The sequence below is a fragment of the Diabrotica virgifera genome, chromosome 10 (assembly GCF_917563875.1).
Source record: "Diabrotica virgifera virgifera chromosome 10, PGI_DIABVI_V3a".
NCBI classification, from domain to species: domain Eukaryota; kingdom Metazoa; phylum Arthropoda; class Insecta; order Coleoptera; family Chrysomelidae; genus Diabrotica; species Diabrotica virgifera.
Window position 1 is genome coordinate 31480212 of NC_065452.1, and position 19912 is coordinate 31500123.

The window sequence follows — 19912 nt, forward strand, 5'->3', positions numbered from 1 at the left end:
GAATATAGGTCTGGATCCCGCGTATGAAAAAAAGTTGATTAATAGCATGCTGAAAATTTGTTAATAGCTTAAGGCTGTCTAGTCGGACAAACTTTGATGTATGGGAATACTGGAACAAGGAAAGTTTTAATTGTGGAACAGGTTAAAAATTTGGAACGTCAGACCACGAAAACGTTACATGTATTTTGTCCGACAGAACTTCCAATTGATTTGTTACCCTTTCATTAAACGCTCATGCAAAAATCAGACTGCTATTTATCACCTGTCGTAATTCCTGTCATTTGACATGTTCTACGTGTTCCACTCATTAGAATGCCCATTTGGTGATAAATAGCAGTCTGATTTTTGCATGAGAGTTTAATGAAAGGCTAACAAATCAATTGGAAGTTCTGTCGGACAAAATACATGTGATGTTTTCGTCGTCTGACGTTCCAAATTTTTAATCTGTTCCGCAATTAAAACTTCCCCTGTTCCAGTGTTCCCATATATCAAAGTTTGTCCGACTAGACACCCTTAAGCTATTAACAAATTTTCGGCTTGCTATTAATCAACTTTTTTTCATACGCGGGATCCAGACCTAATATGCTTAGAGACAATGAGACGCAAAAAAATATGTAACAAAAATTTGGAAAATTGGATTTATGCTCATTATGAACAATACGATAAACATATATGTATAGCGAATTAAATATCCATATAAGAACACTCAGAGGTTTATTATTACAATGTAAAAATAAAATATTTATTTTCATTCTTTCCTAATATCAGACAACGCCTTCGCTCCGAAAGTAATTGTATTAAAAAAATACTAGATTTTGAGAATACCTTTCATACAATAATCTTCTTGTGTATACAATATCGCATTTCGCATTGAAACTTTTAAAGATATAATGTCCCCTTTGTTGATAAAAATATAATACGAATAGCATATCCACTGATACCGACACCCAGTCAATTGTTTTTCCTTGTCAGTTAGTGGGAATAATACCATATCGTAAAGACACAACGTCCTACTTATAAACTTTTTGCAGAGTGTGCAATTAGATATTAGATCAATAGGCCAAACAAATTTTTTTGCTGAAAAAGCACTAGATAAGATAATGCCCGGCTACCCTGTATAGTCCATTCACTCACGGTAAAATGTTACAAAAACTTGAAATTTTAAAGAAGCGCTTGGATTTTGGATTGACATGTTTGCGTACACATAGCTAACACGCCAAAAAAGAGATACTGGCCGATGCATGTGTGATTTTGCCCTGGGGATGAGTTTCACCTTTCACCCCTTCTTGGGGGGTTAAAAAACAAAGGTTCAAAATAAGTCAAGTTTGAATAAACTGACTAATTCTAAGCAACTTTTGTTCTATTTTATTCATCTACAAATAAACCAAGTCGATACTTTTCGAGCTATTTGCGACTGAATATGTTCATTTTTCAACAAAAAAAAAACACACGTTTTTCGACGGTTCTTGCGCAAATGACTCAAAAAGTAAGTATTTTATCGAAAAAAATATTCTAAGCAAAAATATATCTTATAAAAAATTGAAATAAAATGAGGCATTTAATGGTAGGGGAACCTAAGTGGGGATTTTTACAGTTACTGGAGCGCGTCAGATTATCATATGGGAAGAAACCTTGTACCCTGTAAATGTACCTCTACCATACCTATATTGGCTTTTAATACAGGAGAATTCGTTAAGGGAGGCCCGAAAAAAATATATATCCTTAGAAAAACTCGAAATCGTCAGATTAAGATAAGGTAAGTTTAGTATGTACATGCAAAACAGTGTATATTTAAAAAATCTGACGATTTGAGCGGGGCGTAAGGAAATGGGTGAGTCACAAAGTTTCACAAAAAAGCGAATATTTCACGAAATGAATGTCAGATCGAAAAATTAAAAAGTACGTTCAATATTTTTGAAAAATCTATCGAAGGACACCAAACACAAAATGCAAAGTTTTATTAAGAAACAGACTGACTCCCGTGGGACATGGTAGATAGCTCAGTTAGTTAGACGTTAGACTATAGGCAGGGATAGTTTAGATCGTGGGTTCAAACCCACCCAATGTGAGTTGTTTAGACATTTATTAATTTGGTTGGTTTTTACTATGTCCATGTTAAGTCAAGCTGAAAATGTACCTATACGTTTACGTTGTTCTAAGATCTAAAGTAATATTTAATAAATAGCAATATGCTAGTGGCTAACTGCGAGACTTGCAAGACTCTTGCTGCAAGACCAAGACCAAGACCAAGACTGGGAGTGCAATACCAAGACCAAGACCAAGACCAGGTGTATTGTTGCAAGACCAAGACCAAGACTTTCCAAGTCTCGTCTTGGTCTTGCATTTGGGCAACACTACTTTAAATATTTATTATTTATATGATCTATAAGTTTGACCGGTTCAAAGTTCTTATTTTTGAAAAAATTGGGTTTCATACTAAAATAAGTTTTTTTTATTTTGGCAAAAAGGCCTTTTTTTCAAAAAGTATTAGTGATACGAAAAATCTCAAAAAGTAAAGAAATGAAGGTATTGCTTTTATAAATATTTTGGCTTTATTTTGTTTTTCTGTAAGACAAAAATTTGTTAAGATATGGCTGTTTAAAATTTGCATATACTCGGGATTAGTGAATCGTTCAAGCCCTTTCAACTAGAACCCTTTTAAAAATAAGCACTTTGAACCGGTGCAACTTACAGGTCATGTAAAAAAGTTAATTATTTGATAATGTATTTTGAGCGTAACTGGCTTACTTTTGATGCTAGAAACTTCTGTAAAAAATAAAGCTTCTTTTAAACACTTTAAAAAAGTTCTAATGAGTTTCCCCGAAAAGTATTTTATTTTTTGGTTATTTCACGTTGAAATATTCGATTTGGAATTTGACGAATAAGAAAAACTTTTCATGAGCTACAACTTTTCTTTTACTAAGTGGATAGACTTCATTTTTGTTTCATTTTTTTATAAGCTAGGTACATTTTTGCTAACAATAATCTTTTCGATCGAATACTTACTCTTTGAACTATTTGCGAAAAATCGCCTAAAAGGTGGTTTTTTTTGTTGAACAATAAACATTTTCACTGATAAATAACTCGAAAAGTCTTCAGTTGACCACTTCGGTGATGACACTGACAATTACACGGTTTCGCCAGATTTTACGTTGATTTACTGGGCTGTAACACATATAGGTATTTGTTACACATGTTGCATTTAATAATTTTTTAAAGGGGGCCCCATTTCCAATTCTGTGGGGGGGGGCGACGGAGTTTGTTACTCCACTGTGTATAATAGCGTTGATTGATGTATTGGGGGTATTAATATTTCAATCAACGGTAATAGTATCTAATCCCGTGTCTATCCAGAAGTGCACCAGTGAGATTTTGTTTTCTTAGTCCTGCCATTTCTTTGACTTTCTTATGTAGATTCAATAGATCGTACCTTTTTTGGAGGACCTCGATTTCTTTGCACTTCTTTTCAAACTTAATGTAGAGGTCTAGTACTGCTCTATTATGTTTCCAGATTTAGCCATACGGCTCACACTCCCTCTTAGGGGAAAATTGACTCATCCCAGATACCTACGGTATCAAAAGGATTGAGCTCTGGTGGGACTCTTTCCGTGTTATCGAGCCCTAGGTGAATTGGTATGCAGGTGTATCTCCCAAAAATTTTCGTACACATCTGGCCGTTGCGACTAGTACAGCTTTCTGCATGGTTTTATAAAGATGTTCATTTAGACCCAGCCTTTTTATGCTTTCGATGAGGTTCTTCGGAATGACTCCAGTAGTAGACATAATAATAGGTATCGTCTGGGCACTTTGCATTCTCCATTGTCTTCGTATTTTAATTTCCAGATCTCTGTACTTGGCGATCTTTTCAGTAAATTTACTACGTAGATTATTGTTGTTAGGTATCGCCACATCAATTAGTGTTGTTTGTCTTGTTAATTTATTAACTAGTACGAGATCTGGTCTATTATGTGCCACTGTTTGGTCTGTGAGCACAGTGCGGTCCCAGTATAGCTTGTAGTTGCCATCCTCAAGCATACTCTCAGGGACGTATTGATAATATGGGAGATGGTCCGTTTGGAGAAGTCCCAGCTTGATAGCTATCTCTTGATGAAGGATTTTTCCCACTGCGTCGTGCCGTTCCTTGTATTCAGTTGCAGCAAATGCCTGACAGCCCCCTGTAATATGTTGGATGGTTTCTTGGGCTTGACATCCATATCGGCATCTGTCGTTTTGAACCTGAGGGTATTTGATGATATATTTCAGGTAATTTCTGGTGGGTATAACCTGATCCTGAATGGCCAGTAATGAACCCTCCGTTTCAGGGAACATATTTCCTGATGTCAAGCAATAGTTCGACGCTGTATTGTCGACATGGTCTTGGCTGGCCTCATTTTGATGTCGCCCGTGCAGAGGTTTACCAATCCAGGTGTGCATTTTTTCGTCTTTAGTGAGGTGGTTTATGCGCATTTCTGGTTCCCTCACTTTGATCGGTGTTGTGTCATCTACTGCGCAAATAGCGCGATGTAGAGTAGATGTCTCAGCTTGCAAGTGAAAATAATTTCTTAAATTAGCAATTTGTTTATCTAATTGCTCACCTATATCCATAAGTCCTCTTTCTCCTAGATTCCGAGGTAATGTTGTTCTTTCTACTGCACTTTTAGGATGGTGTTTTTGTGCCTTTGTGAGGTATTACTGTTATGTTAATGTTATATTTTATCATTTTGTTTATTATTATGTTTTAGCCTCTCCTTTTCACTATAGATTTACTGATATAATTTATTTTATTTTTTTGATTATAGGCACAAACTTTCGGGCATGGACATGACACTGTCTGACTACGATGGTCGAACAGCTCTTCACTTGGCAGCAGCTGAAGGACATCTGCACTGTGTCGAATTCCTTCTTAAGTATTGCAATGTTCAGTACGATGTTAGAGACAGGTGGGGAAGAACACCCTTAGAAGAAGCAACTGCTTTTGGTCACACAACGGTTGTAGAAATGTTGCAGCAATGGGTTGAAGAAGGTAGCAAAAAATCAAATAATAATACCAGAGCCGAAGATGATCCCTTGATTCCCGATTTTATAAGCAAGAATGAGAAAGTGTAGAGATGCGTACCTATAGGTATTCGAATGTGCAGAGGCAATAAAATCTCAAGACTAAGGCAATGTATCTAATGTCAATAAAGTTAAAAGTTCAATAATTTATATATGTTAAATGAAAAGTACGTAAACATTATTCTTTTATTGTGCAGAGTCATATGTGGAACGTAATTTTTAGATTTTATTCTATGGAGACTTATTTAGGTACTGAGTACAACCTACTTGGTATTTAATAATGTTGAACTTCCAAAAGTTCCTTAGGTTGACAGCCAACAAACTTCAAGTCAAATTTTAGACAATTAAGAAAGGACGACAGGTATTGAACTTATGTATGAAGAACGTTGATTTTTGTCAGTGTAATTAGCATAATTTCCAAATTAATAAAGAATTAAAGAGTTTTGCATGTGTTTCATTGTTACAAAAACTTATTTTTGGTATTCTGTTTTTCTGTGGTTTCGTTTAACAGATACAATAATTTATTAGAACATCAAGCACATGTTTAGAGAGACCCCTTTCCTATTTTTTTCTTCTTCGTAAGGATGTAGTCTGCTAACAGAGCAAGTACAAACAAGCACAGCCAATACATTACTTGATATCGAGATAATAGTTAATAGAAGATCAAAAAATTAGCAGACCCACCCACAAGACAGGAGATAATGGATACCATTAAAGCACTGAAGAATAATAAAGCTCCAGGGATTCACAATATACCAGCCTAAATTCTCAAAATTTGAGGGCACACAATGATAGATAGATTCCATATTCCATAAACTAATAACAGACGTGTGGAACACAGAAGAAATTCCAGGAGACTGTTCAATCTCAAATATTCATCATTTATATCCGATATTAAACAGTATATATTTATCACTCCGTATATCACATGAACCAATTTGTTATTAAATTTCAAACATGTGCGGGCTATTAAATTAGTTTAATTATTTCAAATTATAAACAATATTTCGGCAATGGATAATAATTGTGCTGACTAAATAAATGACTGACACAGATGCGCAAGTACGAGTTCAAAATCAATTGACAGATCCATTCCAGATAACTAAAGGGCTAAAACAGGGATATGGGGTGGCACCGACTCTGTTTAATATAGGTAACTATAAAATATGTTATAAGAATAATGTCCGTAAACCCAAAAAATGTATTGTTTAATACGTCTAAGCAGATTGTAATGTACGCAAATAATGTAAACTTGACGGGAAGAACCGCAAGAGACATCACAGAACTTTATGTGCAACTTGAAGAAAATGCACAAGAAATAGGGCTAGCTGTCAACGTACATAACACTAAAGAACTAATATAAGCAAGGAACCAACGAAACAATAAACAAATAGATTAAACAAAAGTGTCTCACCAAGCTAAGACGAACAGCTTTTAGAAAGAATTGAACTTCCTCAATATAATCTGTCCAGTTTAATTCATGACAGCACCCGTACACTATATAAGACTCGAATGGACTCCAAACTTGACGAAACACTAATAAATACCAAATACATATATGAGAACATAATATCAAGTATTCATCAAACAGCACAGGAGGTCTTAGGAATCAAACAAAATAAAATTAGTAACAATCTTTGGTGGAATGAAGACGTCGAAAATGCGGTAACAGAAAAGAAAAGATTATATCATAAATGGTTGAGTACAAAATGTGACGCAGACAAAGACCGATATAATGAAATGAAGAAGAAAACTAGAAAGATAATTATGACCTCCAAACATGAGACATGGGACAGAAAATGCAGAGAGATAGAATCTTATATTGGAGGACGACAATGCACTGAGGCAGGGCCGTGCGGTGCTATGATGCGGTGAGGCAGTCGCATCAGGCGGCATCACAAGGGGGGCGGCATAATCAGTAAAATGAAAATACATCAAAATAATCATAGGAATAAGAAAGGGTGTGCAAAATAGAATATTTGAAAATATCCGATGGAGTGTATCACTCGAGTTTAAAGCGTGGCGCATGCCACTCTGTAAACTTACTTTTAAAAGTGAAAGCGTCTTCTACAGAAACACAACGTTTTTTGTATTATACAAGAATTTTACACTTTTTTCTGGTTCTACAAAGCGTTGGGAAGTTCTGATAAAACATGTTTCACAACTAACTCTAAAACTGTTAATCGATACTAGATGGCCAAGTCGAATAGATGCATGAAAAACCTTGATTTCAATTTTGTGATATATGATGCATTATTCAAAATAATAGAAGAAGTCAACAAAGATACAGAAACTTAAGCCAAAGCACGAGGATTAGCAAAAAAACATTAAAAATTATAAATTTATATGCGGAGTTCTTTGGCATGATATTTTATTTCATATAAATTCCGCCTCGAAGATGTTGCAACATATAATTATAAATTTGTCAGATTGTGCAAAAAGGTTGTCAGAAACAATAAAAAAAATTAAAAGTTACAGACAATCTGGCTATGACCAAACGAAAATTACAATTACTTCTAATGAAATTGCAGAAAATCTTGATATAAGCTCCGAATTTCCAGCGGAAAATGAAATTCGAACCAGGAGAAAAAAGCGTCAGTAATAAAGCGTCAGAAGAAGATAAATTTAAAATGAATTTTTTCATCTATATTTCCTCTTCTAGAAATTCATAAATAAATAAATTTTTGATAATATTTTTAAATTGAGGGAAGTAAATAATCAAACACTAAAAAATATTGTATCATTCAATACTTTCAATAGAAAAAGAATCAGATATACAGGCAAATGATCTTCTAGAAGAATTGCGTGGTATATCCCAAATGATAACATAGTCTATGAAACCTTTAGAAGTTTTGAACTAAGTATTTCTGTATACCCAAATCACAGTATATAGAGGTTCCCTCTTTATACTGTGCCCAAATGTAGTTGTATCGCTAAGAATTTTATTAACACTCCCTGTCTCGGTAGCTAGTGAGGAAAGAAGATTTTCAAAATTAAAAATTATTAAAAACTATTTACGAAGCTCCATAAGATGAACAAAACTAAAAAAACAGCACTCATTTCAAGTTAAAAATGCTAATTTAAAGCACTAGTGCTTTAAAAATTTTAAGGCACTGCAGTTAAAAGTGAATTGTCAAATTGTGAAACGTCAAAATATTTATATTTCATTTATTAACATTAATATTCATAGTACAACTTGCGCAATTTGAAAAATGTGGTTTAAAAGGTTTTTTAAAATTTTATTTAAACTGTATTATTGCATTTTTAACACGTTTGTAGAAAACAACTAAAGTATTGGTATTGAAATTATAGGCAGTTTTGATGTAATGTCAAGAAAAATATAAAAATTGAATGCCAGTCAAGTTTAAGTAAAAGTTTTTGTAGGTATTGTCCTGTATTTGAGAATGAATAAATTATAATTGTTGATATATAAGACGTTTGTAGAAAAAATATTGTATGATATATGTGTTAAAAAGTACATTTTTAAGGCACTCATGTGAATTGCAGAATTCGCTTCGCTCATTCTGCAAACTTTCACATGCGTCCCTTAAAATTGTACTTTGAACACTTATATCATAAATAACTATTAAGGGGCGGTATTTCGAAGAATTGCATCATATTGAAAAGATGTACCGCACGGCTCTGCACTGAGGCGTGGAAGTTTATAAACTCTGTTAAGAAGTCGACTAACGAGAAAGTGATTCTAAATCCCATAAATCCCGAGGATTGGACACATTATTACAAACATCTATTAAATGAGAACAGAAACGAATTTAAAGAAGATATGAATTCATCAAGAATCGAAATTCTGGGAGAGCATATTACCATAGATATCAACAGAGTTCAAAAAGCTATAGCAGGGATGAAGAATGGGAAAGCAAGCGGACCAGAAGGAGTAACTACGAAACTAATAAAGAATGGCTCAGAGAAATTACACAGAATGATCACTGGGATATTTAACGAATATATTAATGGCCATTCAACACCAGATGAATGGAAAACAGCATATATGACTCCAATATATAAAAAAGATGACAGGAGAAATTGTAAAAACTATAGAGGGATATCGGTCACAAGTTCAATGAGTCTACTTTATGGTCGAATACTACGGGACCTGATAGAGGAAGATTATCAATCGTCCGAAGACGAAGAACAAGGAGGATTTAGAGCAGGTCGTTCATGTACAGATATCATCTTTTGTCTTAAACAAATTATAGAAAAGAAAGTTGTGACAAATACAGAGTTACATATGACTTTTGTAGATCTTGAGAAGGCATATGATTCAGTCCCGCTAAATAAACTATGGGAAGTCCTGGGCACATCAAACATTGGTTAGTGCTCTCAAAGATCTATATTACGGTTCAAACTGCTAGAGTTGGAAATGACATCAACAAGGGACTTGGAAGCCTTGGGCGGTATGGAGAAAAAGCTGAGAACAGAAATGGGAAGAAGATGATACAATTTTTTGTAAATAACGACTTAAAAATTGGAAATACATTGGACAGATACACTTTTGAAGCACAGGAAAGAAATGCCAAAAGTCTAATAGATTACATCGTGATTCCTGCAGAAATGGATATTATCAAAAATATAAAAACAGAAAAATTTGCAGAACTTAATACTCAACACAAGCTACTCGTAGCCGAAATGACTACAAAGAAAAAGCAATATATAGTCGATAAGTCATACACTAAGATAAATATTAAGAAGCTGAAAACAGAGAAAGAGAAAAGTGACTATAAACAAGAAATATATGAGGAATTGCAAAGAATGGAGCTGGAAAGAGAGCAATTGGATATGGAAGAAAGATGGAAAATACTAAAAGACACACTATAAAACAGCAGAGAAAATTTGTGGAAAAAAGTCAATAAATAAATATCATAAGAGAACAGAATGGTGGAGTCAAGAACTAAAGAAAATAATAAAGGAAAAGAAGCAAGCCTGGAAAAAATATCAACAATGTAGAGATGAAAATAACAAAGTAGAATACATAGAGAAACGTAATAGAGCAAAGATAGCAGTAAGGGAAGCGAAAAATCTGAGCTGGGAAGAATTCGGAAAAGAATTGGAAGCAAATTACAAAACAGATAACAGAAAATTCTGGAACCGTATAAAGGGTTTAAGAGGGAAAAAGGTAGGGAACAGTATGGAATCAAAGATAAAAATAACCAATTGAAAATAGAGACTACAGAAATAGTAGAAGTATGGAAACAATACTACGAAGATAAATTCAAACACGAAGAAGTAGAAATATATGAAGCAGGAAGAAATAGACCAGAACTGGAGGAGGAAGAGGAACCAGAGAGTGTAAGGAAGGAAGAACTGGAAGAAGCTATAAACAATATTAAACTTGGAAAAGCGGCAGGAGAGGACCAAATAGATCCAGAAATGATAAAATGGATGGGTGAAAAAGGAGAGGACTGGCTATTACAGATATGCAAGGAAGCATGGAGTACAGAAAAAATCCCAGATAACTGGAAGAAGAACATAGTTCTACCAATATACAAAAAAGGACAACATAATGAATGCGAGAATTATAGAGCAATATGCTTGTCATCGGTAGCCTTCAAGGTATACACGAGAATTATAGAGAAGCGTCTAAGATCAGTGACAGAGAAAGAATTGGAAGACGAACAGGCTGCATTCAGATCAAACCGTCAAACAAACGATAATGTCTACATCATAAGAAATATAATAAAGAGACAATGCCGTAAAGGGAATGAACTATTTCTCATGTTCGTCGATCTGAAGGCGGCATCTGATACAATAAACAGAGAAATATTGTGGAAAATATTGGAGAGCTATAATATACCAAAAAAGATGATAAAAGTCATAAAATCTATGTATATGGAGGTAGAAGGCCAAGTACAAATAAATGGAGAAAGATCAGGCACTTTTAAATGGGATGAGGGAATTAAACAAGGAGATGGACTAAGCCCCTCTTGTTTATAATAGTCATGGATACTTTAATCAAAAATACCAAAGATCAAACAAGAAACCTTCAATACATAGTAGGATATAAAAACTTAAATGCAATAAAGATCAACTCCCTTCTATACGCTGATGATATAGTTTTAATCACAGACACAGTAGAGAAAATGCAGAAACTAATAGATATTTGGCAAAAAGAGATACATAAATTAAAAATGGAAATGAACCTCAACAAAACAAAACTTATGATAATAAATGAAGATGAGAAAAGAGAAAGGAATACTAATATAATAGTAAGGGAAAAAGTAATAGAACATGTATCTACTTTTGAATATCTGGGAAATACCGGGTGTCCACTTATATTTTCCCCCATTTTAACTGCCTATAACTTCTAAACGGCTCAAGATAGAAATATGCGGTTTTCACTGAAATGTTTTATTTTAGTAAAAGTTTTGTCTGAATGGATGGAATTTTTTATATCGCTTTCAAATACGAAATAAAAAGTGGCGGAATTTTGAAATTAACTTTGTTGACTTTTTTTCAATGGAACACCCAGTATATTCTTTTGCAAATTGAAAGAAAGGTCATTCACCTATCTAGCGATATAAAGTTTTTCAAAATCGGTTGTCAAATCACTGAGTAATTAATTTTTAAAATGAGGGATGCAACGTGGATATCACATACCTAAATAACATAACTGAGCAAAATGATATTATGTTATGTGATTTCCACATTGCATCTCTCATTTTAAAAATTAATTGCTCAGTCATTTGGCAACCGATTTTAAAAAATTTTATATTGCTGGACAGGTAAATGACCGTTTTTTCAAGACACAAAAAAATATATTGGGTGTTTTAATATAAAAAAGTCAACAAAGTTTTTTTTTCAAAAATCCGCCATTTTTTATTTAAAAGCGATATAAAAAATGGTCATTTATCTAAAAACTTGAAAAAAACGGTCATTTATCTATCCAGCGATATAAAATTTTTTAAAATCGGTTGTCAAATGACTGAGAAATTAATTTTTAAAATGAGAGCTGCAATGTGGAAATCACGTAACTTGCTTAGTTATGTTATTTAAAGGTATGTGATATCCACGTTGCACCTCTCATTTTAAAAATTAATTACTCAGTGATTTGACAACCGATTTTGAAAAACTTTATATCGCTAGATAGGTGAATGACCTTTCTTTCAATTTGCAAAATAATATACTGGGTGTTCCATTAAAAAAAGTCATGAAAGTTTTTTTCAAAATTCCGCCATTTTTTATTTCGTATTTGAAAGCGATATAAAAAATTCCATCCATTCAGACAAAACTTTTACTAAAATAAAACATTTCAGTGAAAACCGCATATTTCTATCTTGAGCCGTTTAGAAGTTATAGGCAGTTAAAATGGGGGAAAATATAAGTGGACACCCGGTATAATAACAGACGATGGGAAAACGGACTTGGCAATAAGTAATAAACTGAAGAAGGCAACTAGCGTGTATTACTCTTTAAATAATACAATTTTTGGAAAGTCAGAAATAAGCAACAAAACTAAACTCAGAGTATATAACAGCATAGTAAATCCGATAATGACATATGGGGCGGAAACATGGATTGTCCAAAGGAAACATGAATCAATGATAAACGCGACCGAGATGAAATACATGAGAAGAATAGCCGGAGTTACGAAGTTTGACAGATTCAGAAATGACAAGAACCGATAATTAGGAAGATCGAAAACAAACAATTAAGCTGGTTTGGACACATACAACGAATGGAGCAAAATAGACTTACAAAGAAGGTACATGAAGTCAAAATGGGAAACAAAAGAAAAAAGGGAAGGCTGAGGAAGACATGGATGGACCAGATCCAAGATATAGGTGAAAGGAGACACATCAGTATGAGGGATATGAAGAACCTGGCCACCAATAGGAGCAATTGGAAGAAGTGGTTAAAAGGCGGAACCCGACATCCAACGCACTGAAGGGCACTAAGGATTATGAGAAAGAAGAAGAAGAATTCATCAAGAATCGAAATTCTGGGAGAGCATATTACCATAGATATCAACAGAGTTCAAAAAGCTATAGCAGGGATGAAGAATGGGAAAGCAAGCGGACCAGAAGGAGTAACTACGAAACTAATAAAGAATGGCTCAGAGAAATTACACAGAATGATCACTGGGATATTTAACGAATATATTAATGGCCATTCAACACCAGATGAATGGAAAACAGCATATATGACTCCAATATATAAAAAAGGTGACAGGAGAAATTGTAAAAACTATAGAGGGATATCGGTCACAAGTTCAATGAGTCGACTATATGGTCGAATACTACGGGACCTGATAGAGGAAGATTATCAATCGTCCGAAGACGAAGAACAAGGAGGATTTAGAGCAGGTCGTTCATGTACAGATAACATCTTTTGTCTTAAACAAATTATAGAAAAGAAAGTTGTGACAAATACAGAGTTACATATGACTTTTGTAGATCTTGAGAAGGCATATGACACAGTCCCGCTAAATAAACTATGGGAAGTCCTGGGCACATCAAACATTGGTTAGTGCTCTCAAAGATCTATATTACGGTTCAAACTCCCAAATGAAATTCGGAAACCTCTTAGCTGAAAAATTTGCAGTTACTAAGGGTCTCAGACAGGGATGTTGTATCTCTCCGACTCTGTTTAAGATTTATATCTCTGCAGCTCTGAAACAATGGAAAAGGAAAGTCAAAGGAATGGGTATACAATTGAACGATCAGGATTGCATATATATACTTTACAGTTTGCAGATGATCAGGTGGTGATCTCAAATGACAAAGACGGGGAAAAATACCAGAAATGGGGATTAAATATCAATTTAGAAAAGACAAAATACCTCTCAATTGGCGCTGAAGCAGAACAACTCGATATCGAAGACAATCAAAAAATAAATCCATGTGACGAATATAAATACTTGGGCGTCATCTTCGACCATAGTGGAAAAGACGAACGAGAAATAGAACATCGAATCATACAAGCACGAAGAGCTATATAGCATGTCTAAACGGAGTTCTATGGAGTAAAGAAATATCAAAGAAAAGAAAATGGAACATATATGAGACAATGGTTAAAACTAGCCTACTTTATGGAGCCGAGACATGGAGAATAACCGAGAAATATAAGAAAAAGGTCGAAGCCACGGAAATGGATGCCATCAGAAGATCGATGAGAATATCATAAGAGCCGAAAGAATAAGAAATGAAGTAATAAAACAACAAATGGGTGTAGAGGGTACTATAGTTGAGGATATTGAGAGAAAACAGCTCATATGGTATGGGCATGTGAGCCGAATGGGGGACGAAAGATTGCCTAAAAAACTATGATGTGGCAACCCTCAGAGAAGAAAAAACGAGGAAGACCACCACAGAGCTTGAATCTGGGAGTTAGGAAAGCGATTAGCGCTCGAAATCTGAATGAAGACCTAACTCAGGGCAGAATACAGTGGCGTTTGGGAGTCGGACAACGTCGTAAGACGTTATGAAACCGAATATATATATATATATATATATATATATATATATATATATATATATATATATATATATATATATATATATACCAACGAAACTTGCAGAATTTGACAATGCGACGACGCTAACATTGAAGTAGTAAAACAGCTCACATACCTGTGTGTACAGATAACTGAAGACTCCAGCAAGGAAGAGGAAATTCGGAAACGGATAATGCTTGCTAACAAAGCATACTTCTTTCTGTCGCAGCTGTTTGGATCCAAAGACAGGTGCGTAACAGAGGCCCCCGCAGCGTGAAGCTTGCGGGGGGCCCCAGTCGATCAGGGACCCCATCTTGTCATCTGATATTATGTAAAACTCTGTTATAGGTATATGATTGTACTTTGTGTGTTTAAATTTAAAAACGTAAATTTCTAAATAGGCGTATTCGGCAAGTGAATTACCTCATATCTAGAAACTTATATATATATATATATATATATATATATATATATATATATATATATATATATATATATATATATATACGGGGTGTCATATCGGCTGATGCCGCATCCCCACACCTAACCGCCATCTATTTCTATCCTGGGCATCTTCCTCTTCCAAATCTCGGTGTTGCATGGCCTTCCTTATCGTGTCATTCGAGGATAGTCTTGGTCTTCCCCTTTTCTTCCTACCTGGGGGTTTTCATTTCAGTAGATTTTTTGGCCATCGTTGGTCGTCCATTCTAAGTAAGTGACCGAACCATTTTAGGCTTCTTATCTCGAGCCTGTCTACCGCTGTATCGTGTGCCTGCATCCTTCTTCTTATTTCTTCGTTACGTACTCTGTCCAATCGGGATATTCCAGCACTTCTACGTATGTATATAGTCCATTTCTACCGCATTGATCCTTCTTCTGGACTCTGCTGTTAATGTCCAGAATGTCTAGAAATTTAATATTTCTAAATCTAGAAATGGGTTTTCTCTTTAATCTTTACCTACGTTTAGTATTTCGATACAAATATTCAGAGGCGTAACAGAGGCCCCCACAGCATGAAGCTTTCGGGGGACCCCATTATGTCAAGGGCCCCATCTTGTCGTCATAATAGGTATATGTAAAAATGAATACACCAATAGCTCAGTAAATTACAGTTTTGGAGTGAAATTATCGTCACGACGGACGTATTTTCTTGACAATTTGGATTTAGGTTCTAATTACACTCCACTTTAAACTTGGACTTATGCCGTTGGTTCCTTTTACTTCGGAGGGTGACACCCCGCCTTGGGATGAAAAACATACGTTTAAAAATAAGTCTGGAAATGTATAAATTGACTAATTATAAATAACTTTTGTTCTATAGAGTTTCTTTACCTATGTTTCAAGTCATTTGCGAGTGAAAATATTTATTTTTAAACAAACAAAAACAACGTTTTCAGACGGATTTTTCGCAAATAACTCAAAAATAAGTATTGACCGAATGAAATATTAGATATCGAAAAAATATTTGTAGCAAAATGGAGCTTATAAGATACAAAAAAGATGGTGTACTTATTCATGAAGTTTATCGAAACAGTTGAAGCTCATGAAAAATTAATTTTATTTGTCCAATTCCAAACCGAATATTTCAACCTGAAATAACCAAAAAAATTAAGCACTTTTCGGGGAAAACTCATTAAAACTTTTTTTAAATGTTAAAAAAAAGATTTATTTTTAATTTTTATAAAAGTTTCTAGCACCAAAACAATACGAGTTACGCTCAAATAAAGTTGGCTCAAATAAAGTTTTTTTGGTAAAAAATATCGTGAAAATCTGCCCCCCTTTTGGCACTCAAAATAAAATTTATCGTTAGCGTTTTACCATTTACTTTAAATATTTTATTGTTTATAATATGATTTGTAAGTTTGATGACCGGTTCAAAGTTCTTATTTAAAAAAAATAGTTTCATAGTAAAAAAAGTTTTTTATTTTGGAAAAATTCCTTTTTTTCAAAATAACTTAAATAGTATTAGTGATACGAAAAATCTCAAAGAGTAAAGAAATGTAGGTCTTGCTTTTATAAATATTTTGGCTTTATTCTGTTTTTCTGTAACACAAAAATTGGTTAAGATATGGCTGTTTAAAATTTGCATATACTCGTAATTAGTGACTCGTTCAAGCCCTTTCAACTAGAACCCTTTTAAAACTTTGAACCAGTGAAACTTACAAGTCCTATAAAATAGTTAAATAATGTGTAAGGCGATAATGATTAGTTTCATTTGGGGTCATAGGCGTAACCAGGATGATCCTAAGGGGGGGGGTTACAACTACCTGAAGGGGGGGGGTTACAACTACTGGAAGGTCTCTGAGGGCTATGGTGTTAAGCGTATAGAGCTCAAAGTACATCCCAATGGGGGGGGTTACAACCCCCAAAACCCCCCCCTGGTTACGCCTATGTTTGGGGTGCTAAATATGGGGAGATTTTCACAATTTGTTTTACCAAAAAATGGGACTAACTGTATTTTGGGCGTAACTGACTTAGTTTTGATGCTAGAAACTTTTGTAAAAACTAAAGGTTCTTTATAACACTTTAAAAAAGTTCTGATGGGTTTCCCCGAAAAGTATTTCATTTTGTTTATTTCACGTTGAAATGTTGGATTTGAAATTTGACGTATAAGAAAAACTTTTCATGAGCCACAACTTTTTTTTGCTGGGTCGACAGACTTCATTTTTGTTTCATTTTTTTATAAGCTAGATACATTTTTGCTAACAATATTATATTTGATCAAATACTTACTCTTTGAACTATTTGCGAAAAATCGCCTAAAAACGTGTTTTTTTTTTGTTGAACAATAAACATTTTTACTCATAAATAACTCAAAAAGTCCTGAGTTGACGACTTCGGTGGTGACACTGAAAATTGCACATTAAACATATAGGTATTTGTTACACATGTGGCATTTAGTAATTTTTTAAGGGGGCCCCATTTCCAATTCTGCGGGGGAGGTCCCGAACGGAGTTTGTTACGCCACCGTCCAAAGACATCCATAGGAAAGTAAAGTTTAAAATATACAAAACCATCATAATATGACCAAGAGATATGGTGTAGACACATGGATCATGACAGAAAAGGCAATAAACCTTATCCCTAATACTTATGAAAGAATGATATTAAGGAGGATATTGCCAGAATGGAATATGGAGAATAAGGTTCAACTACGAGTTATACTTACCTAAAACTCGTTACCTATACCTAAAAATAATAAAAGGAATATTACTACTGATGTGAAGGAGGGATTGTGTCACTGGACCAATTACATCTAACAACTATTTAATGATGAAAGAGACGAACTGTCATTAGAAATCACAGAGGATACCGGACCACCAATATTCAGAGAAGAAGTCATCTATGTCATTAAAAACACAAAAGAGGGTAAAGTTACTGCACCAGTTGATGAGCGATGTGCCCATCGAATTATTAAAAGTTATTGATGACGATGTTATTGATGTAATGGTTGATCTCTTTAATCTAATATATCAGACTGCCACAATCCCCAGACTGTCATGATGACATCATTTAGATGGCTGGCATTCGCTAGAAATTGCCTATTCAATAAAGTGAAAAAAAGAGAAGAGGAGGGAGCACCCCTCTCAGATGTCAATTTGAACCATAGATATATAATACTCTAGATTGCGCCCTGCGATCTTAAAATGGGTGACGGTTGCGACAGAGATAAATGAGCCTATTTGGTCGGTAGTCTCTTTTTAATTTTAGGGGAATATCGACGACGTGACTATCCCACTTTATCGAGTAATATGTGTTGACAGTTGGAGCGGGTGGTGACGAGAAATGGTCTTTGGTCTTCGGACGTGGATAATCGTGGTTCGAATCCCATACCAACTTTACCTTTTTTATTTTTATTTAATCAATATTGCGTTTATTAGATATTTTTACTTCTGAAAAATGGACCTAAGTAAATCTAGCAGATAATAAATGTAGTACCTATGTATAGTAAGTTAATATTGGAATACATTTTGTGAACTGCATAGTAAAATAAAAGTCATTCGTTATTAATATAAATTCGTCCTTATTCGAATGATGTGAATAATATTTGTTTTGCTTCTACTTTTTTAAAAAAATTGTAACAATAGTTTCATAAATAAAAATAATGTCTAATTACTTATAATTGAATCGGTCATTTCAAAAACAGCAAAGTCCACAATTTTGAGAAACTAACTTTTTGAGAGGAATAGACTCCTTTAAGATAAACGTTGTGTGCAAAAACGACACCAGTCCAGTAAAAACATTAGGAACAAAACTACAATATAACTTTGAATTTTGATGTCATCCATTTCATCCATCTTTCGACTATATAGTTAAGTTTTCTTTGCTCTTCTGTAAAATTAGGAATATGTGACTCGTGTTATTTTTTAAATGACCGATTCAATTAATAAATCGATGGTACATTATGTTGATATTAATTATTGGTATTTTTTTACGAATATTTTTAATTACTTTATAGTATTCTACCATTAACTTATTAAAAAAAATAACATTGGCTTTTATATTTTTAAAAATCTATAGGTACCTACACAGTTTTTCTTATTTGTTATATATTTCTTTGCATAGATTTATTTTAGAGATGTAATAATATCTAATAAACGCAATATTGATTAAACTAAAAATAAAAAAGTAAAGATTGGTATGGGATTCGAACCAGGATTATCCACGTCCGAAGACAAACGACCAGTTCTCGTCGCCATCCGCTCGAACTGTCAAACCATCTAAAATACTCGACGACAGAGTAGGATAGTGACGTCGTCGATACTCCCCTTGAATTAGAAAGAGACTACCGACCAAATAAGCTCATTTATCTCTGTCGCAACCGTCACCCATTTTAAGATCGTAAGGCGCAATCTAGAGTATTATAAATCTATGATTTGAACCATGTGTTTTATTAATTTTATTTCACCCTATAATTACCCAATTAATCGAAACAAAAGTAAGTAAGCACACAAATATTATATGGCGCAGTCATATTTCGTTGTCTTCGCACCCTAAGGAGAATTGATAAATAGTAATACTTTGTAAATTTGACTTAACCTCCAAAATGAACGACCACATTGTTCCAGTAACAGAACTGTGTTTTGATGGTAATATGGGAGATAATTGGAGTTTTTTCGAACAAAAATTTAATATATTTTTGGAAGCCAGCAAGCTTAATGAAGAGACCGATAGTTTGCAAGGCAGCGTACTGTTGAATCGAGTTGGAGATCGGGCTCTTCGTATTTATAACAATTTCGAGTGGTCTTCAGATGAAAAGAAAACGTCTTGTAAAGCTATTCTAAAAAAGTTTAAAGAGTACTTTACACCCTCAAAAAATGTCACATATGAGCGATACTTATTTTTTACTCGAGACAAGATAGGGTTAGAGACATATGACTCATATGTAACAGAACTGAGACAGCT

General features: G+C 34.1%; 1 protein-coding gene across 2 annotated transcripts in view; it reads left to right on the forward strand.

Moving 5' to 3' along the window:
• LOC126893188 (glutaminase liver isoform, mitochondrial) overlaps positions 1-5498 on the forward strand; it is a 112195-nt gene extending 106697 nt beyond the window's left edge. For both annotated transcript variants that reach the window (XM_050663142.1, XM_050663143.1), the window contains one exon: positions 4800-5498. In XM_050663142.1, coding sequence (XP_050519099.1) covers positions 4800-5106 — 307 coding nt within the window. In that variant the 3' untranslated portion in view covers positions 5107-5498. The remainder of the gene's footprint in view (positions 1-4799) is intronic.
• Positions 5499-19912: the final 14414 nt, after the last annotated feature.